This window comes from Centruroides sculpturatus, unplaced genomic scaffold (assembly GCF_000671375.1).
Source record: "Centruroides sculpturatus isolate CEXI.00-Female unplaced genomic scaffold, Cexi_2.0 scaffold616, whole genome shotgun sequence".
In the NCBI taxonomy this organism is placed as follows: Eukaryota; Metazoa; Arthropoda; class Arachnida; order Scorpiones; family Buthidae; genus Centruroides; species Centruroides sculpturatus.
In genome coordinates this window covers 262,179-285,100 of record NW_019384942.1, presented here as the reverse complement: position 1 = coordinate 285,100, position 22,922 = coordinate 262,179, and the positions used below count along the sequence as shown (strand labels likewise).

The 22,922-nt window shown below is 33.8% G+C and overlaps 2 protein-coding genes across 2 annotated transcripts in view; both read right to left on the bottom strand.

Moving 5' to 3' along the window:
• Positions 1-3,959: 3,959 nt before the first annotated feature.
• On the bottom strand, positions 3,960-6,269 carry LOC111632147. Its single transcript, XM_023376520.1, has one exon. The coding sequence runs from the start codon at positions 6,267-6,269 to the stop codon at positions 3,960-3,962; it is 2,310 nt and encodes a 769-aa protein (XP_023232288.1).
• Positions 6,270-14,897: 8,628 nt separating this feature from the next.
• The window catches only part of LOC111632145 (DNA excision repair protein haywire-like), a 36,725-nt gene continuing 28,700 nt past the window's right edge, over positions 14,898-22,922 (bottom strand). The window contains exons 12-18 of the mRNA XM_023376518.1: positions 18,054-18,256; positions 17,914-17,979; positions 17,706-17,842; positions 15,827-16,041; positions 15,599-15,747; positions 15,397-15,525; positions 14,898-15,321 (exon numbers count right to left, since the gene is read on the bottom strand). Of these exons, the coding sequence (XP_023232286.1) occupies positions 15,202-15,321; positions 15,397-15,525; positions 15,599-15,747; positions 15,827-16,041; positions 17,706-17,842; positions 17,914-17,979; positions 18,054-18,256 (1,019 nt within the window). The 3' untranslated portion in view covers positions 14,898-15,201. The remainder of the gene's footprint in view (positions 15,322-15,396; positions 15,526-15,598; positions 15,748-15,826; positions 16,042-17,705; positions 17,843-17,913; positions 17,980-18,053; positions 18,257-22,922) is intronic.

Here is a 22,922-nt window from a genome sequence, read left to right as displayed (position 1 = left end):
GCAGACTTTTGTACACAAAATAATTGCAACAATATGACTGAATTGGCCCAATAAAAGTTTGTACTATATTTTCAATTGCAGCCAAGAAAAACCTGAGGAAATTCAAAATCAATCAGAATCAGTATATTCTGTACCTGTGCATAACAAGATGTCTACACCCATATTTTAGCAGGAGCAAGTTGGTGTGGGAGGGAAATTGCAGGCACAATAATATGGAATTTTCCCTTAGAGACAACTATAATTGAGTTTTACACAGGTTTATACAAATAAAATTTGTGTTGACTTTAAATACAGGTATACCTTGTCTTACATCAGTAATTGGTTCCAGGAGAGGCGACATAAGTCGAATTTACTTGTCTCCAAATCTACTTATTACTAGGCTAAACCATAAATTACCATTCCTGGTTCTGTATTTTATTTATTAATGCATTTTTAATAATATATGGTTAATAAGGATCTATTTTAAGCTTGTAATCTTAAAATAGATCCTTATTAACCATATATTAACAAATAAATTGTGGTTTTTAATATAGTACAGAAAAAAGTAATCTAAATTTATGAATGCATGTACTGTAAATACAGTACATACTTGTAAATGTATATATTTTAATATGATTTTATGTGCTTTAAACGTTTTTCTAGTGATATTACGACTTCAATATTTGTGGTGGACAGATGTAAAGTCGAATAAAATGACTTAAACTTGATTTTTATTTTTCCATATACTTTTTTGACAAACGACATATAATCGGGAACAACGTAACTCGAAATGACATAAGTCGAGGTATACCTGTATATACATATATGATGATTACCTTTGTCAACAATGTAGCAATCCTCAATAAAATATCATTAGTAAATGTTTCTAAAAAATTATTGAAGATTGCTGTACTAAAACAAATAAATAAAATCAGGAGCTTATAATTAGTATTTAGAAATTAAAAACTGTTTTGTGTTTATATCACAAATGAAAATAACCTGACACCACCAAATTATATCGCAAATGAAAATAATCTGACCAGAAATTGCATCATGTTTACTAGGTTTAAGATTATGTTCTCCCAAATATAGATAATTTAATATATCTCAGAAACTGAGTAATTGTAAATATACCACTCACCAAACCATCACCAGTTCGTGTCATGAAAAAAGAAACATATTTACAAATGTTTTTGTCTATGTGAAATAGACCTCTTCAGGTCATATGTTGAAGATGGCTTCACCAGCCAAGTTCTATCATAAATATGTTTGAGCTGAAGATGTCTATTTCACATAAACGAAAATGTTTGTAAGGATCTTTCTTTTTTGTGACATGAACTGGTGATGGTTTGATGAGTGGCATATATCAATAATTTTTTTAATGCACTTTTGGTCAGCATATTTTTATTTTAATGTAATTCATTATGAACAGTTTTTGTATTACATGTCATGTTTTCAGTAATGGTCACTAGTAGGCTTTGTATGAAGTTAACATATATATCTATTTTTTGGGGAATGTATAGGCCTGTTAATCAAGGACTATACATGAGGTCAAGAAACTAGGAGATTTGTATCTAAATATTAAAATCTCCCATTATATTTCAAGCAACAATTGAATAATTGTTATATTGCATAGGGTAACTAACTAATAGTAATTGTCAATGATTAGTCAAGTAAAAAACAAGCTTGATGGAGTCTGCCTGCAATGCTGCCCACTTGCATCTTAGTGTCCATTCAAATAATCCTAATGTCCCATAAGCCTGCTTCAGGAACCATTATTTTAGAATATCATAAGATTATACAAGTGATGCAGTTGGTCATGCAATAAATCATGTGATATTAATTCATTTAAGAAATTTTGTCTAATTATATATTCACTTTTTTTTAATAAAGCTATAAAAATAAGAATTTTGGGCTGAGAGAAAAGTTTATAATGAGTAAATATTTTAGGCATTTTATGGTTAATTATAATAAATTAAAATGATGTAAAGGTAGAAACACAGTAAATGTTTTCTGCTTAAACATTTCAGTCACTTTGTTTTGGTTTTTGTTTTTTTTTTTTTGGGAGCAGCAATGCATTAGACCAGCGTTCCGCAACCTTTTTCTACTCGCAGCACACCTCTGACTCGACATGACTCAACACGGCACACCAAAATGTTATTCCCCTCAAAAACGTATGATATGATACTATTAGTAGAATTTCATAATGCCATAAATCTATTATTATTATTATGTTGAGTTTTGTGAGTTACACTTGGTTGACACCAATGGCTGTGTATTACGCGGACGGTATTCAGGAATTTTCTAACAATATGATATGTATTCAATATAGTGGCCTTCTGTAGCATGATATATGTGTTTCTATTCAATTTTAATGCTCCCAGTTTTATGTGTAGCATGTGTGGTATGACACTGTAGAGGAGAGAATGACAGGTATAATAAGAACCCTATCCATCCTCCATAGATGTCTTATTTCCTGGGCGAGTTCTGTGTACTTGCTGATTTTTTCACTGCATGTGTTTTGAACATTGTGAGTGTTTGGAACAGATATGTCTATAATTTATGTGATTTTATTGTGTTTGTCAATGAGACATAAGGTAAGTACTATTGTGGTAAATTGTTTTATCTGTGATAATGGCTGTTGTAGTACATTTTGTGCACGTTGTTTTCCAATACTGTCTGTGGAATGTAGTTGTAGTATGGTTCGTGGGTGTTTAATAATTTGATGTTTCTTTGCAAGCTCTTAGTGTATTATATTTGCTATTTGATTATGTCTATGTAAATAATCTGTCTGTGCCAAGAGCTTGCAACCAGAAGTGATGTGTTATATGGTTTCTGGCATGATGTGACATTTTCTGCATGTGTCATTTGTGAGTGTTGTATGTGTTTTCTGTAGTTTTTAGTATTTATGACCTGATCCTGTATGACAATCATGAATCCTTCCATCTCCCCAAAGAGGCATCCACGAGCTAACCAGCTATTTGACGCAGTTTTGTTAACAAAATCCTGGGCCAGGTCGTAAGGATGTCTGCCATGGAGTGCCTTTTGAGCCCACAATTGTTTCTTCTTCCTTCTTTTTCTTCTTATTTCGGTTGATATGGAGATGCTAGCCGTGTAGGCTGTTTATATGTTGTGTTGTGTCCATATGTTGTGAATGTAAATTTAATGGTGTATTATTTGAGTCTGCTAGAGTTACTGCTTTATGCAACTGTAATGTTTCTTGTTTTTAGTAGAAAAACTCTCGCAATGTCTGTATTTGTTTGTAGTGGAGGTTAACTATGTCAATCAGGCCACATCCGCCATCTTTACGTGGAAGGGTTAATCTTTCTATGACAGATTTAGGATGATGCTGTTTATGCTTAGTAAGTGTTCTTGTTTTCATTTGGAGTTGCTCAAGATCTGTGTGAGTCCAATGTTGTTTATGCTTAGTAAGTGTTCTTGTTTTCATTTGGAGTTGCTCAAGATCTATGTGAGTCCAATGTATAACTCCAAAAGAATAAGTGAGTACTGGGACAACATATGTGTTTATAGCTTTAACATCATCTTATTTCTCTTCGTAGACTGTATATCATAATAATTACACTACTCACAAACCTTATATAATACAGCCAAATTTATTATAACACTTCAAACGTTTTCGGACATCTTTAATGCCCTTTTTCAAGAACGAACCAACGAAAATCGAATATTGGCGAATTCATAAAAACGATAAATGCGTTTTGGAACGCTTTTTAAACAAACTCTTATTGCGCAGAATCGTGCCGTTTGTTTACCGTTAAAAATACACGCAATAAAGAATACTACCATTAACCACTAATACGATACATCAAACCATACATATATGAACCTAACATAAATAAAGACAACAATGCTAAATATAACCATAAAATCACTAATAATAATGCACGTGTAGCCCGATTGCTCCTTTCATATGCATGCTTTTCCAAAATTTGTCTTGCTATTTCTATTATTTCGCTCCGCTATATTAAGCTCGATCTCCATGCTTCCGATATTTTACTTGCTTCTCTAAAGTTAATTGCCTGCCCTTCTTGACTATTTTTACAAATATGCCACGCCTCTGCGTATTTGAGATGCCTTTTGTCGTGAATTTTTTGTATTAACTTTGCCTTATCCCACTCTGCTTTAACTTCTGTAGGGTCTGCTAGGATGTATGTCGCTAGCGCTGTGACTGGCTGCTCATTTCGTATGTTTCGTTTGTGCTCTATCATTCTTTCTTTGAGCGATCTCCCTGTAGCTCCAATGTAAAACAGCTCTTTCTGTCGCCTTTTATCTGTTATTGGAACTCTGTATACTCCGGGAAGAAGGTTTCCGTCTACCTCGTCTTTGTCTGTTCTTAACATTTGGTAAACTGTTGGATTCCTTTTGTAAATTATTTTCTTTTTTGTTGCTGCTCCTATTCTTTTGTATATATTGTTTAACTGCGCCCTGTACTCCATCATCGTATACTCTTCCCTTTTATTTCTTAGATTGAGCTCGTTGCTGCCTGTTTTTGTTTTGTTGGTTATAGCCTTAATGTTAACCCCAAACTGCCTTGCTAGCTTTTTTATATATTGCATCTCTTCATTTCTATCTTGCCTTTTGCTACAGTGCGAGTGCGCTCTTGCTATGAGCGCCCTGAAAGCTGCAAGTTTATAGGTTGCTGGGTCGTGAGAATTCCAGGGAATAAATAATGGGTTATATGTAGGCTTTCTGTACACCTTTGTAGTTATATCCCCTTTATCTATTTGTAATGATAAATCCAGAAAATGTATAATTTTATCATTTTCTTGTTCCAGCTCAATCTCTAGGCCAAAATTGTTGTCATTGATGTCTTTTATAAATTGCTGTAGTATTGGTTTTGCTTTCCATATGATAAGCACGTCGTCGACATACCGAGCATATAATACGATTTGCATTCCATATTTTGGTATGATGTTGTTCTCTAATGTTCTTAAAACCATTTCACATAGCGTACCTGCTATTGGGCTTCCCATTGCTACACCTTTCTGCTGCGCATATGTGACTCCTTTGAAGTTAAATATCGACGAATATGTGGTTAGATGCGTCAGCTCTAGTATCTGTTTTCTCTTCTTTTCTGTATTTTTGATTTTGTTTAACAAGAAATCTCTTAAGTGGCAAAAACAAGGCTCTAGTTTAATGGATGGATATAACGCTTTAAAATCCAATACTGTCATATAACTTACTTCTTGTGGTTTTATATTTTTCAATTTATGGAGCAGCTCTAGAGGATTTTTTATGCTGTAATTGTGCGTGGGCAAGTGCGTGTTAATAAAGCCTTTAAGTAATCTTTCCAATATTATTGTAGGTGAATCTCCTTTATCTACGACTGGCCTAATACTTTTTCCGATTTTATGCGTCTTAGCAAATCCGAAGAGTCTCGGCATGGATGGAGAGGTGACTACTATTTTCGTCATACCCAGCTCTTTTGCAAGTGGTGTTTTAGCGAATTGCTTGATTCTTGTTTGCAGTCTCTCCAAAGCACGTGGGTGCGCAGTAATACATTTTGTTTCATTTATGTATTTCAGCAACAGTTCATCATATGTATTTCTTTTCATGATTACTACATCCTTTGATTTGTCGGCTCTTGTAAGTACTAAGTTATTATCTTTCAGCCATTGTTTGCTTTTTTTGATATTCATCCATGTTTGATTGCTGTCTCGTTTCTTATTTATATGCTTTATTTTAAGAGCAATCTCCCATCTAAACATTTCCTTCTTTATCTCACTTAGCCCTTCTATTGCTTGCTCAACGTCCGGCACGATCTTTTCGTGTGTGAGTTTGGGTTGCGGGACGTATTTAGGGCCAAATTTGCAAGCTTCCTTAACATATGTTGGAGGTATGATGCCATCCCAGGATATAATTGTTGTGTTGACTTGCGGTCTTACTCTATCTTCCTGATGCTTTTTAATCCATTCCATTTTTTTCTTATACTTTTTCCGCATTCTTTCTGTAATTTGATTGGCTAGTTTTATTACACGGTTGTTAGCTTCCTCTAATATGTGTGGCCCTGATTCATATAACTCGTTTTCTAGATCTACTAGCTTTTTTAGCAGGTAATACCTTCTGCGTCGTGTGGAGCGGATGGCTTTTCTTAAGCATACTACTCGTAATCTTGGCAGTAGAGAGGCACATCCATGCGGTAACCGTATTCTCCATATTGACATGGGGAACACATTGCATTTTCTGCATTCCATTAAGAAGTCCGTTTTTGCATCGTTTCTACAAATCTTCGTAATTAAAATTCGATACCTTTTGGCCGGCGTTGCCATACTCAATCTCTTCGTAGACTGTATATCATAATAATTACACTACTCACAAACCTTATATAATACAGCCAAATTTATTATAACACTTCAAACATTCAAACGTATGCTTATATTTCATCAGTGAATGAAATACAAGCATAATAAACATAACGACTGTGATAAAAATATATAAATAAAACTTGAGATTAATAGAATATGTAAAAGTTCACGTCACACCTTTCACCTTGTGACAGCACACTGGTTGCGGAACACTGCATTAGACCACCAAACAAAATATACAATGCCATCTAGAAATATCTATTTTCCACCACCATGTTTGATTGTGATTATCATCAAATCATATTAGTCATTCTGATTGGTTTATGTTACATGTTACATGCTAAAACAAGTTGAGCAGTTTGTTTTCAGCTTTTTTTCATCATAAAGTGTATGTTACTGCTTAGAAAATGTCTAGCATGTCCCTACCTTAAACCAGGCTGCAGGCATCTCGTGTCGCATAAAATATGAATAAATATATCAATTTTCAAGCATAAGGAAGTATGAAGAAAAAATTCAAATGTTATTTTCTATAACTTATGTATATGAATAGTTTTTCTTGCAATGAATTTAGAAAAATTAGAACAAGAAACTGGCTAACAGACACGTCGAAACTAATTTAAAGCTAGCAGTGACTAATATTTAACCAAATATTTCCAATATATAATGTTTACACCAGTTCCAGAAGCTAAATTAAGTATACCTATGCTAATTTATAGTTATACATAGTTACACAATAAATAATTGTGATTTACCTGCAATTTTTCTCTCTCTTCTCTTGTATGCGGCCGATGTCAGTTTCAAAAATTTTGAAATACGGCCCTTACATAGAAAAAGGCTGCCCATCCCAGCCTTGAAAAAGGCAGGGATGGGCAGCCTTTTTCAATCTTATTGTCATATTTGATACAATAATTATCATTATTTATGTCAGGCAATAAATAAATTATCTGTATTCTGTGTGTCATTAAAGGAAACAGAACTTGGAGATTCCTTGTACTTGCTCAATTTCAGGAATTAACAAGGATGATAATCCAAAACCCAACCCAATCAGATTTCAATCAATGAACATGGTGAATGGGTTTGATTACAATGATGTTATACCTAATATTCTATTTATTCTAAAACTCAAATATAAAAGTAAACAGAATTACTTGATATTAAGTAATTGCTCTTAATAAGACTTCTTTAGGGTAAATCACTAAGATTGACATACTAAACTCCTTTACCAAGAAAATACATGTTTCAAACTATACAGTAAAATATGGCTATTTGAAAATTATCATAACCGCAGTTTTATTATTACTGATAATATAAACACAAGTATGAATAATTACATAATGTCTTATAACTTTCATTCAATATACGAGGCGTGTCCAGAAAGTATCGAAAAACTCGCATAAAAAATCTTTTTTCATAGCAAAATTTAGTTTTACACGAAAGATCATGTTGGAAACTATTTTTCTACATACCACCATTGTTCAGACATTTGTTATATCAGGAAACCAACTTGTCTATATCCTCTTCAAAGAAAGATTGCCAGTGAAGACAGCCACTGCTGAACATTGGTTGTTGCATGTTCATCGCTGGCAAAGCGCCTCCCTCCAAAATCATGCTTCTAGTTCAAGAACAAATAGTAGTCTGCAGGTGCGAGGTAGGGGCTGTACAGCGGGTGATTGAACTGCTCCAAACCTGTTGAATAAGGTTTTGAGTGACACCAGCAGTATGGGGACGTGCATTGTCATGAAACAACACAATGCCTTTACTGAGATTTCCACGCCTTTTGTTTTGAATTGTACAGTGAAGTTTTCGCAATGTTTCACAGTATCGTTCCGTATTGATAGTTTCACCTCTGGGAAGGAACTCAACAAGCAGAATGCCCTGTCTGTCCCAGAACACTGTGCACATGATTTTTCGTGCTGACAACGTTGTTTTGAATTTGTGTCTTGCGGGGGACCATGAGTGCCTCCACTCCATCGACTGTTGTTTTGATTCTGGAGTGACATGACAAACCCAAGTTTCATCACTGGTAACAATTTTGTTGAGGAAATCATTACCCTCTTCACTGTATCGGGTAAGAAATGTCAAAGCACTTCCAAGTCGCTTCATTTTGTGGACATCCGTAAGCATTTTGGGAACCCAATGGGAACAAAATTTGCAATAATTTAAGCGATTTGTGACAATCTCATGCAAAACATTTTTTGAAATTTGTGGAAACTCATCACAAAGCAATCTTATTGTGAACAGTCTGTTTTCAAGAATTTTCTTATTCACTTTTGCAACCAAACCATCATTGACAACAGAAGGCCAGCCACTCTGTGCTTTGTCATGAACATTGGTGCATCCAGCATTGAATTGTTGAACCCACTTTCTCACCATTCCATCACTCATTACATTTTCACCATAAATCTCTACAAGTTGACAATGAATTTCAAGTGGCTTAACATTCTTTGCGTTCAAAAACCGTATTACAGAATGCACTTCACAGTCGGCAGGATCGGCAATCTTCTTAAACATTTTGAACGCTCACTAACACGTGGAAAAACAACACAATCCGGCTCTAATAGCGTCACTGGACTGACAATCAACCAGAGACACGTGCGCGCAGGCACTGAACTGCGATACTACCGCTGCGGTGGCGGTAGAACAAAACAGTACTTACTTTCCAGACACGCCTCGTACATGTTAGCTGCAGGACCATTGAGGAGGAGCTGGGAATTTTTTCCCAGGCCTGGAGAAAACTTAGGTGTTCGTTGTGGTTCCTATTCCATAAATTAATGTTAGTTTTATGAACAAAATAATGAAATCTTTAAGATTGTTTTTTATTAATGAAAAACTATTCTACATATTCATTGTCAAAAAAAGCCCACTTTTCATCTATCACCAGGCCCTATGCTAGAGTTCTTTGCTTATTGGGCAAACTTTTCTTTCTGCGCATAGATTCATATGGAGACTACACCACATAGGCTCTCTTTTGGGCAAACCTCAGTACATTTTAGAGCAGTGGTTCCCAAAGTGTGTGCCACAGCTTCCTCACAGGAACACCACAAAATGTTATAAAATGTTTATAATTTTACTTTATTTAAAAAATATTGACTATTTTGCAAATTGTACTTGTTAGAATTTGACATAGGGTGCCTTGGGAAAATCTAGATTTAGCAAGGGTGCTGAGAATCAAAAAAGTTTGGGAACCACTGCCTTAGAGGGTCAAGTGATATAAGGTCTACAGACAGAGGGGTGTGATCTCACATTTTCTGTGATAAATGTCACATTAAAAATAGAGCCATCATAGATAAAACAGAATTGCAGTTTCAGATTTCACATAAAAATTACAGCCTATCATTTTGACATTATCACAATAAATAATTTTGATTTTTCCATATTCCAATTGAGAGGATCAGCACAACAGTGGTCTAAGCCACTTTAAAAAAAAAAAAAAAAAAAAGACAACTTGTTAGTTTTACATTTATGGTTTTTCTTGGAATTTAAAATTATTTTATTGGTAGTGGTCAACCTTACAGGAGAAAATATCATATCTGCCTCTTGAAGTTATCATATTTCGCTTAAAATTATTGTACACAGAGGCGGCCTTAGGGGGTGGCGAGCAGGGCAATCGCCCGGGGCCTCGTGCAACAACCCGAGTAGAAAAAAGTTGATATTTAAAACTTTTTATTTTATCCTTAGCTATTAGTTATAACAATAAAATAAATTTGATTAATTCATAGTACAGTATATATTATTATTAATAAGTGCCTAAATAAAATTTCTCATTTAGATTTATTCAATCTCACATTCGTATAAAAGGTAAGATTAACGATATCAAAATTAATTTATTTATTTATCAGTGAATAATAATATTTTTTGTAATTTGACTGTAAAACATATTTGAAAAATTTATTACTATTTGAATCCTGTTCCTCGCGCTTAGAAAACTCACTTGAACGGGCGGTTTTGTTACTTTCGTGATTCATGGTGTTTACGATTTATGCTCGGGGTATCCCCGTGTTTCATTTCGTTTGTCAATTCTTGTCACCTGACGCTTATTTTGCTAGCAGCTGTATGCGCTACATAATCGTTTGTATGGCACATATCTTTCAGTGGGTAAATAAACATTAAATGATATTAAGTTTTAGTGAATCTTACATTATTAACAGTACTTATGGTAAAGAGTGAATTGTTAAAAAAAACTGTGTAAAACTGCTTGTAAATTATTTCTGAATTAGTTTTATGTGCGAAACAGAATTTATGAAATGAGTTCGCTTGATCGTGATGCCGGTAGAAAATTTGAGTCGGAGTTCAAAAAGGAAACGAGCTATCAAAAGAAAGCGGGTAGAAGAAAATCTACGTGGGTCTTTATATAAATAAATAAAAAGTGATGGTCAAGAAACCTCTAGAAACCCTTCATTGACTGAAAGTGACACATTACTGCACTGTAACCCTAACCCAGCTGAAATTATTCTTTCAACATCGTCATGGGTGCCGCTGCCACCTAGTAATAATAGCGAGGATAATGAGTCAACATCACTTTGTCTCTTACACCACCGCCACCGTCAACCCTATCCAGCCAAGAATACGTATCTGAGTCTATGTCTACATTCATGACTGGCAGAATTGAAAATCTGAATCCTCAAAATGACCCAGGTTTGTGGCCATTAACAATTACTGATGTAGACCAAACTGAGATTGTATTAAAAAGTCCAATCCGGGTTAAAGTTGATTTTTTCCCTGTAAATGATAATGGACGGCTATTCAGCGAATATCATTACAGTAAAATATTAGCTAATGGTGAAAAACTTGACAAGTGCTGGATGCCGTTTACTGCTTTCCGTGTCGAACGTTCGGACTAGAAAACACAAGAATTGGATCCAATGAAGGAGTGTGTGATTGGAAACACTTGGGTGATTACCTAAAGTCTCACGAATCTAGCTGACTGCGCAAAGATTGTATGTTGAAATGGTTAATTTTTAAATTCCGTGTATATCTTTTAAGGCATTTATGTACCTTAGTTTATCATCATTGATAATTTGTCGTCGTAGACCGGATGGCCGAGCGGTCAAGATGGCAGCCTACCGCTCTGGAGGACCCAGGATCGAATCCGGATGGGTTAAGGAATCCTTAGGAAATTTTCGGGGGGTGGTCCGTTCGGATATGTCGGTTCCAGTCCCTCACCACCCTGTCGCCCGATTGTGTGCCTTGCCGAACTCTAATGGGCCTGCTATACTCTTATAGCAGGACCATTAGGGTTTTCCCTCTTAATGCCCACAGAGTGGAAAGAGTAAAAAAAATAATAATTTGTCGTCTTTATGTTTGTTAACTTTTATAAATCTTCTAATATAATACTTTAAAACTCTAAATTTATTCATTTATAACTTTTGCATTTCTTGTCAATCATCAGAAATACCTACTTTCAATTCATATACTTTGCACAAAGGAGAAGGGCCTCACAAAGATCTGTCGCCCGGAGCCTCGCAATGGTTAAGGCCGCCGCTGATTGTACACCCATCTCAATCTGTTACACTTATACAGTCTATCCATAGAAATATAAACTAGATTCTCCTATGTCAGAATCTCAAACTTTTTATCTATGACCCCTTCTTACAACAAAAAAGTTTTAGACCCCATTTTACAATAAAATTTTTATGACTATACCTTATACTATATGGTGCAAAACAAACTCTGAATGGCATGATCTAAAATTTAAGTTTTTTCATACAATTTCAACATATCAAGCATTAACAAATATGTAACACATACCTTTCTTTATATACTTATTTCATATGCATAAACCTTAGTTTTTCCAAATTTTTGTAACCATCTAAAATTTTTAGTCTACCCCTCGAGTCACACAACTCCCTTGTTTAAAAAATGCTACCCTACGTCAAAAAAAAAAAAAAAAGCCTGTTCTAGACAACTCACTAGATGAAAACTGCTCTGTACTAAAACTTATTAATGGAGTACCTACATTTTGTACAAGTAGAAGAATAATGGCATTTTGACAGAGCATTTATTTGTACAAATTTTCTTTGCCAAATCTTTTATTTTTTCAAAAATAAGGCTGAATGGTGAATTAGTAGTACTGTATATATTTCAAAAGATCATTAATATCTAACTATTTGAATTTAACCTTAGTTTAGAAATTTTTGGGATGAGGCTAACTTTTTTAGATAGCATTGTTATCTTATGCCATTTAACAAGATTTACATAATTACTTGACTAAATCTGAAGAATACTTACCACTATTTCCATGGATGTTCAACAGATACTTCAATATGTAATCGCAATGCAACTGAAAGCAACAGGATTCTTATCCTTGGCAAATTCACAATTAGTTATTTTGTCAAAAAAAAAAAAAAAAAGTTATTTTGTTCATTTTTCATATTTTTGAGACTCTAAAGTTCACTGTTACAACTAATGTCAATCATCGTTGTTATTACATGTGATCTTAGCACTGGTTTCTCATTGGCTCTTGGGGTTGCACTATAGCAAAAAGAAAATTCATTTCAGAGAAAATATTACTGGTTCCAAAATAAAGTATAAAAGATGAATTGGCCTAACCCATTTTGTGAGGACTCGAACAGGGGTCAACTGAGAGGTTCAAATGAGGGGTGTCAATTTAAAATAAAGACCTCCTTTTCAGACGCTAATGTAAAGGATTAGGTGTCTCGATTGAACAATGCAATTTTTTTTTTTTTTTTGTAAATTCGTTAAACAACGGAAACAGATAAATTCAAGGAAAACGCGACGAGAGAGAGAGAGGAATCATATTCAGTCGTGACGCTGACCTCTCATGCGCCCTCCATCAGGTTTCGAACTGTCACCAGGTGACGGGGGAAAACTCTATAAAACTGTGCGATTCAAGTTAAAAAGCTTCTTGGTTTGTAGTGTTCCCCTTCTGGGATTTTGTGCTCCCGACTGTCAACAACGCAGGCTTTTTCGATGCCTTAGGATTTGGTTTCACCAACTTATCATATCCAAAATCACCTAGGTTCAACTCGTCATCCAAGGACATCTCTACAAGTTCTGGTGTGTGCCCCGGGGCCATTGCTCTCTCCATCACCTGTGCCGAAGAAACCCAAAGGTCGCCTGAACATTTGGACTTCTCTTTTTTTGTGGAACTGTTGTGGTTGCCCACCATTGGATAGGCATTTTGCCTGACATATAGAATAGTTGTAAGGAAATTTCAATGTTTATTAAACGGTTCTTTTTCGGAACACCTGTCTCTGTGAGTCCTAACACTCCCATGCAACAGAGTTGACTGCTCAGCTGTTGGAAAACTCCTCACTCTAATCAGCTAACCTCACAATTTCATAGAAAGATAGTTTACATCAAAAGCAACAAAGTTAAAAATTTTTAGTACAAAAAGTTACTGATAGGTGGTGCTGGAGCAATAGCTGATGTTATTTGTATGAAACCAAACTTGTTCTATCACCAGAACAGTAGCTTTACATGTTGACATCTTTTGTGATCCCAGAGCTTCAACATCATGGGTGCCTTCAGGATATTATATTCACGCAAGATGGTGAATTACCGCATGTTGCTTGCTCTATTCAACAGGTGTTAAGGCAGACTTTCAAAGATGAATGGATGTTCAGCCATTACTTCCCAACAGGTTGGCCTCTTGCTCATCTTATCTATCTCATCTGATGTGAGTTTTGGTTATGGGGTTTCTTGAAGGACCAGATCTGTCATGAAAGATGTGCATCTGTGTCAGATCTAAACAACAGCATTTGTTGGCATGTTATAATCTTGAGATGATCATATTCTATGATGTTCTCAAGATTAAAGCAGACTCATTGTAAGCAGTGGAAAACATGCTTTTGCAAATGGTGGTTATAACCATGATTTACATAGTTCCAGCACCACTTATCATTGACTTTTTGTACAAAAAAATTTTTTATAAATGGTGAGCACATTCATTTGAAGTACCTATTGTCTAAATGTTTTGAGCAGTAAAATATGCTTCAGAATCCTCAGAGTTAGGATATTATTTTGTAACAATGCTATGTGGATATTCAAAAGTTCACAGAAAAGATTTTTATTGTCTTTACTACTACATACAACATTCACCTTTTGCAGCAACATGCTTCATCCAGCAGTTGTTTTTTTGAAAACATCTTCAAGCCCCTCATTTGTAACCATCTGAAGTGCACTTTTTGTAATGGCAATCACCTCATCTGCATTAACAAACTTTCAGCCTTTAATGTGTATGTTTTAATTAATGCAGGAAAGAGGTGCAAATCACATGGGGCAAGATCCCAAGTATGGGGATGTGGGAGGACTATGATGTAATGTTTATTCAGATATCTCTGTACAAGTTCAATACTGGACATTTTTTGCATTGAACCATACTCCAAAACCTTACTTTCATCATGTCATGAAATGCATGCATAGACATGTTGCAAACTGATTGTGACACATTGTAGACATTTTCTGCAAAATTTTTGAATGTACTATGTAAAATAATTAATTCATCTAGTTACATTGAAAGATGTTACTGTTCTGATATGCCATGTCGAAATTCAACTAAATTCACAACATAATAAGTTTAGTCCAACTCTTAAATGTATTACAGATTAATAAATGAACAACACATTATTAAAAAATTTTATAGATAGCTGTTTATTTTGCAATTCTGAACAGAAATAAATATGGTTCATTAATAATAGTTTCGTGTAAACAAATATATAAAAACTTCAATTTGACTAAGAGTTTTAACTCTTAACTTCACATACAAACTTATTACAAATTGAAGCATAGTGCATTATTATTATTTTCAATATATATATAATGTACCATATATAGGCCCTCAATTTTGCCTACCAATCATTTCAAACAGTAACCATATTAAATATTTCTTTCTTCTGAACACAGACGAAAGTAGTACAATAAAATGTACAAATTGCTATCTGCGAAATCGTTTGAATAATGGATGTCTTGCAGTATTTGCACTATTCTTGTATTCTAAATAAATAGTATCATCTGCACCAGAAATGGAACTCATATTCCCAGATCTTCTTGATACCTGCAATAATAAAATAAATGTTATAAAAAGAATGTTAAAATGTTTGAATCACATAACATTTTCATATTGTTTAACCTGAGATGTAGAATGCCCAACGGAATTTGAATCGACAATTCTTTCCTCTTCCGCATCTGTGTCATTTGCAGATATGACCTGATGTAAGAGTTGAAGTTGTTCGTCTCTTGTTTTATATAAAAGATCTTCCTAAATTAATCAAAACCCAGACATTTTAATATATGACATTTACATACAAAAGGACTTTAATTAAAATAAATACCTCATCCATTCCTGCAAGTTTTGTAACTACTTTGTAACTATATCCTTGATTAACTAAAAATCGTTGTCGTTTTCTTGTAAAATGCATTTCCATTGTATCTTGCGATACCAATGAATAGAAAAATGCATTATATTCTTCTGCTATTGCACCTTCAAATTTCAAAATTAATGGTAAGAAGTTTTTATTTTAAATTTTAATAGAAAATAAGGTTTAATTTATAACTTATACCTTTTTTTGCTCTTAGAATCCTTCCCAGTCTTTGTGCTTCTTGTCTTCGAGAACCTCCATGACTTGATATTTGTATCAACACATTTGCCTCTGGCAAATCAAATGATGTATCTGCAACTTTTGATACAAAAATAGTATTCACTTTTGGATTGTATTTGAAATTTTGCAGAATCTGCATCCTTTCTGCCTGAGATGTAGGACCATAAATATAAGGCCTGAGGAGAAAAGGGATGAATTCATTATAACATTCATCCATTTCTTTGTACCAAACAATACATTTTTTACAATTTAAATTAGAAAATGCAGTTACCAAATTTTAATATAAACTTAAATAATGAATTCTATTTATTTATTTTGTAAAATACAGTGTGTCTGAAAAGTTACTGTGTAGTGGAAAAGATTTAAGAGAAGTCACTACAGCAAATGTTAGAAATGATTTCTCAGTAGCCCCAAAATTCAGGGAATGAGGTTCAGAAACCTAGCAGGTCAGATTCTATGGGAGATTATGCAATCAGCAAAGAAGTGTTAATGCCATCTACATAAAGTGTAAATATGGGACATACAATGTATGGGTCTTGTATGCAATACCATACATAACTTTACTACCAGCTAACTTTACTGTCATTACAAATTTGTCACTGCACAGTAACTTTTCGAACACCTTGCACATTGACAATGCCAAAGAGCAATGACAGCCTCCTCCCAAAATAACATTCTTATTAAAAAGGAACAAATACAAATTCTACATAAATTAGTTACTGTTTTACATAACATTAATACGGTTGAGTCTGCTTAATATCAATAGAAACCAGTTGGACCTGATAAGAGTTAGATACTAAGCAAAGTTTCCAACACTCAAACTATGTTTAAAAGAAATGTTATTGCTTTTAATAATTTTAAAACAACCACACTCAGTTGGCTTAAAAATTTTTTTGTCATTTTAGCTTTGATCATAAATATATCAAAAGATTCCATTTTTTTATTATAATGTTGTTTTTATTAGATTAACTTATTTATCTAATTAATGGGTACAGATTTTTCAATGACAAATAAATAAAAATAAAAAGATCAGTAATTTTATATTGTTTACATTTTTTCAAAATATTTTTTGTAACAATATCTTCTATATCATAAAATGAATTGTATTCCTCAAATTCTGTTAAGCTATTATAATAATAAATAGATAATAGAATAGAATAGAATAGCATCCTTAAATTATCAAAAAATCATCCAAAAGAAGTCAAATACTTATTACATTAAATAATAATCTCATATAATTCCTAATTTTTATTATAATATTTATGTTTGCAAATTAAAATAAGCAAAACTGAATGCAATAATTATTAAATTCTATTTATTTTGTAAATGTTGAAAGATCACACTCACTTTTAATGTTGAAATATTTTTGTTGTTACTTCATTAAAATCTAAAAAACCAAATTATAATTAAAGGAAAATTTATTCACAGATTTATGTAGGCTCTCATAAACTTTTGTTCCCCATTTTTCTCTTTCCTAAACATGAGTACTAAAAGGATGTTTTTTTATGCTCATTGTGGGTTTGATCAATGCCACAATGGGATGACCTGGTGATACGGGACTTTATGCCCACAAAAATTCCCAGGGTTGGTTCACCCAATTTGATCCCAGGTCACCAAAGTGGTAGTCAGACACCTTACCACAGCCATCCAGCCATTTTAGAGCATTATGTTGCATAATATTCAGAAATTTTTTTTATGTATATAAGAAAAAGATAACTGTCTAATGAGGAATATATTGCTACAATAAGTTTTATTGTATCAATACATATAAAACACTAATAGCCATTGATTTATGCTGCTTCTGTATACAGTATAACTATGATATTATACTACTACTTACTTGTTCATTTTAATAGCATAATGCTTGAGAGCAAAGACATTGTCTGAAAATACAATTATTTTATCACTTCGACGTTCATGATACTTTATGAGAAACTGACAAGCTCTAAATTTATTAGGATTCATAACGTAGAGTAACTGAAAATAAATTATAATTATTACAATTTCATTTTAAAAATTACACATTTTATGTTATAAGAAGAATTTACCATTTTCTTATTTGCTCTAGCATTTACATATTCTCTATAGAATTCTGGCACCATTGGACACCATACCTAAATGATTTGAAATTTAACACAACAGAATATTTTCTTGTAAACAAGTGAAAATAAATATATAAAATGATTACCTCTGCACACTGTACTCTTGCAATAAAACCTGCTTTCTGTAACTCCAACCAATTTGCTTCATACAGTTTTGGACCAATCAAAAAATTCAAATCTTGTATCTTATCATCCTCACGTACTAATGTAGCAGTCAGACCGAGTTTACAATGAGCTTGTACAATAGTTAATACTCGTCGGAACATTTTAGCTGGTATAGTATGAACCTCTAAAAAGATAATTTATACTTTCTTAAAATGTATATTGAGTCAAAGTTTGTCTTTAGCTTTAAGAAAGTATAAATTATCTTTTTAGAGGTTCAAGCTAAAGACAAACTTTGACTCAATATACATTTTTTAATGTACGTTGACAAAGTATTTTTAGTTTATTCTATTTAAAATATCTATAACACGATAGTTTAAAAAATAATAGTTATAAAAATATTCCACACCATATTGTGGTATTAATTATATATATGTGGGCATTCAAAAAGTTCCTGGAAAATGTAAATAAAAAGATAACAGCACTTTATTTTTAATGTTCCATTTAAGGTAAAACATTTTTCCATACAGTGTCACCACTCTTCTAAGCTTTTCCAGTAGAAATCAGTATTCTTTGATCCTAGCCACTGCACTAAAAACATTTCACTTGCTCTATTGACTACGATCAAATGCCTTTAATGACATTTTTAAATTTGGGAATTTAAAAAAATCAGATGGAGCTAAGCATAAATACATGATAAAACAAGTCTCAACAAGTGTGTGCTTGCATCAATTATAAATACAACATTCTGTTTACAAATAACAATTTTGCAGAAACTTTTTGAACATCCTTGTGTTAATATATCTCATATCAATGCTTTTATAGGATATGTTTAATTCTTGAGTTGCGGTCATTTTGATGATTTACAACAATTCCATAATTTAGTTTGTTTAACAAATAAATAATGAAAAAAAAGATTTGTAAAATACTTCAGAGCCTCTTCTATGATATAAAATAAATGTTCTGCTTTCATCAGTTTACTTTTATTATTTAGGAATGTGTTATCCAATAGCGACCAATATGACAAACTTATAGTATTTCAAATATTAATGAAATTCCAGAGTTGAAAACTTGACATCAAATATGAGCAGTTAAGAGATGACAGTCTCTTGCTCTGGGGAACCCAGGATCAAATCTGGATGGTAAAAAAATTTACTTTTTGGGGTGGTCAATCCTGATATGTCGAGCTCCATCTTTCATCTCCTGGCTGCATTACTGCATGCCTGATCAAATCTATAATGGGCTTGATAAAAAGGTTCTCTTACTGGCTACAGGGTGACAAGTTAAACTAGGACATCGTGTGACTTTGTTGTAATGCAATAGAACTGAGGCAGAGCTAGAAAGAAAGAAGTGATCCCACACTTGTTAGACACAGAAAAGGTGATCCTTGTACCTGATAGATGCAGACAGGTGAATTTTGCACTTGCTCCCACAAAAAGGCTATGTACAGCTCGTCCTGAGCATGAGTCATCAGGTGCAGTCGGCCAGACGATTGTCCAGGGGACACAGACTTGGTCTCCCTGTGATGATTTAAAATCCTGGGAAGGATTCTGGTAGAGATTCGGAGGCATTCTGCAATATCAGCAATAGTTTTGCTGTCCTGCCGATGTTGCATGATCAATTCTTGAATTTTGTTTGTTATCAGTTTAGGCATGTTGAATGGATTAATCAGCACTTCAGCAAAGGCTTTATATACTGTCGCTTCCCTCAACAATTGAATTTAATTTCAGGGTAACAGAAAGAATATAGAGGAAAATCTGTCATTCTTTACTGTCTGGTTCCTTCTAATTACTGCAGGTTTTCACTTCGAATACTCTGATAAATGCATCACACTATGCAAATGAGCCTTTGAACGAGCATAACTCCCGAATGGCACTTTCCCGCTGGATAAACAACTTTACAGAGGCAAGTTAATGCCTACAATGATGGCTTTCCCATAGAAAGTCTATGTGATGCCAGGAAAGTTGCCATTCATAGGTCGGGTCACATTAGCTTAAAAAAAATAATTAAAAACATATGAAAGGAAAATAAATGTTATAAAAATGACAACAATGTTATAAAAATAGTTTTTCCATAATTATTAGTAGAATAGAATTAAAAAAAAATGAAATATAATGTGATACATGAATATTTACAAAATATAAAAGGTCAATTCAAACATAATATGGATATAAATACAATATAATAAGAAATTGAATACAATAAGATCTGTTTAGAAAATGGCAATATATTTTATTAATATATACAGAATATAACAACAAAGATTTAGAGATATGAAAACATTTTTTGCAAACTTGAACTCTGTATAATTAATAAATATTTCTTGAAGCAAAAAATGTTCATTGCAATTTTAATTCATAAACTTTATACAAGTATAATTTATAACAAATCGATTTAAAACATGATAAAAACAGTTTTATAACTGAAGTGGAAATAAATTATCAGAAAGGTATTAAAAGTAAACAGTTCTGACAAAACTGATTCTTAAATATCAAGGACAACATTCTGTTCAATACAATTGGACAATAACTTTGACATCTGACAGGGAAGGGAGTTATTGTTTACAGAGTAATAAGACACTTAGCACATTGTTGTCATTAATGGTGGGGAGTAGGTGGCAGCTCACGACACCCTGTTGCAAAAGTAATAAACTTTTACTGACATTGACACATGATCTACCGCTCTCTAATTACTAAGAATAACAAGTGGGGAGGAGTTGTTTAAACAGTAATAAAACAATTGGTGGTTTATTATGTGACTTCTGCTGCTCTAATCAGCTTACCGCAAAAGCAATAAACACTTAACACTGGACTTTGAAACATGATATATTCCTCTCCAATTACAAATGAATTGACAACAATTGGTGAAAGTTGAGGTAATCTATTGGCAAGTGAAACCTGATCTGTTTATTTTAAAGCTCTATTGTATCTAATTACAGATAATTAAACATAAATAAAATGTTATAAAGAGAGAGAAGTATGAAAATAAAAGATACATTCCTAATTTCTGATAATCAAAGGCCACAATTTTACAATTTTAAAATAAAAACGGCTGATGCTACTGGAGGAGCAATTATCATTTAGTATTGTCAACCTACAGAGCTACAAGGTGCCACTCTGGCTCGATTTCCTCACCCCTATTACGGCGCAAATCGGCCAGGCCACCTCAAACACCTTTGCTAACAGGTAGAACATCCGACACTACAGGTGATTAATTTCCACAGCTGCACAGTCGATCCACGCTTACACAATCATTTTGCACTGAGCTCAGGGTGGAAAGCCAGGCAAGTCCATTCACCACCGCCTCAATGCACAGATTGGTGTTGGGTCTAGACTTATCTGTAGATACAGTGAAGCAAAGGTATATAACATTTGTAGTATAATATTCCAACCTTCCAATGAAATATATTTCTATCAATATCATGAACCATCAGACATTTTTATTAACGTGCTCTTGCGTATACAGAAATGTAGGAAGCAGGATAATACGTATTTTTATTTTATTCATAGTTTGCGAGAGGTCAACCTGTTCGGATGCAGGGCAGCCAAGGAAGAAATGTTAACACTGGCAAACCAGATGGACAAGGTGGGATTTGCCCAAGCATATCAATGTTGGGGCACCGCCAACTGGGAAAACTATCTTTTTGTCTGAATAGAATATCTTTTTATTCTGTTCGACGAACAGTGGGACCATGTGGGTGTGTCACCCACCATCTACCAGGTATAACCCACCCCAGGTGTGGCACACTCAAAAAAGAGGTTGTTTTTTGATAGGTGACTGTTTTAATGTTGTGTTTTCATGTATTTATGTCATTAACTCTTTGAACATGACAACTTATTTGCTTGTTCATTTTATAAATCACAACTTTGTTGACTTTTTCTGTTTACAGATGTATGGGGATGGATGACGGCTGCTGGTCCCGGGGAGTTGGTCCGGACAGACGGTCACCTCACCACTGTGCAGTATATCGAGATACTGGAGCAGGTATTATTGCCGACGGTGAGGGCCATCTACAGCGAATAACGCTTTCTCTTTGTACACAACTGCTCTCCAGTGCACACAGCCAGAATTGTCAAGAACTGGGTGGAACAACATCCACAAGTCGTGGATATGGGATGGCCGGGGAGAGGGGTGGACCTCAACCCAATCAAGCACATTTGGGCTGCACTCATCTGTGACCCCATTCAGGCAGCCAATCCCAACAAACTTTGAAAGATTGTCAGAGTTCGTTGGGAGAAGCTTTGTAGGGGCATACTTTGCCACAATCTTGTCACAAGTAGAACTGAGAGACTGAATGAGGTCGTGGAAAGAGTAGGATTGTGGTCGAGGTTCTAAACCTCTCCCCTCCATCTGCATTTTGTTTTGGTTTTAAAAGATGTTAACACCATTTCGTTTTGTTTTTGTTAACAGATGTTAACACTGTTTTTTTGTTTTTTGAATAGGATTGTTAACACTGTGTTGTTCTGTTAATGAATCATCCATATTGTGATTAATTGCTAGGTTTTGTTAACAAGTTGTAACTTGAGTTAATAAATGTAATTACTCATTACATAGACATTACGGAGAGAGAAGAGAATAATGATTGTAGAAGACAGTGATATGCAAGAAGATTACTGGCAAACATTATCTAAAAAAATTGCAAGCAGAAAAGAAATTGGACCAGTATAAAGAAATAAAACACTACAAATGTGACTGAAGAAGGATGTCAATAAAGACTGACATCCAAAATGCATTTCATCAAGTAGAAGACAATAAGGCAAGATTTTTTGTCCTTTGACTAATTGATCTGTGTATTCATTTTGTTTAAAGATTTTAAAAAATTCCTGTTTTTTTTTTATAGATTTTACTAAACC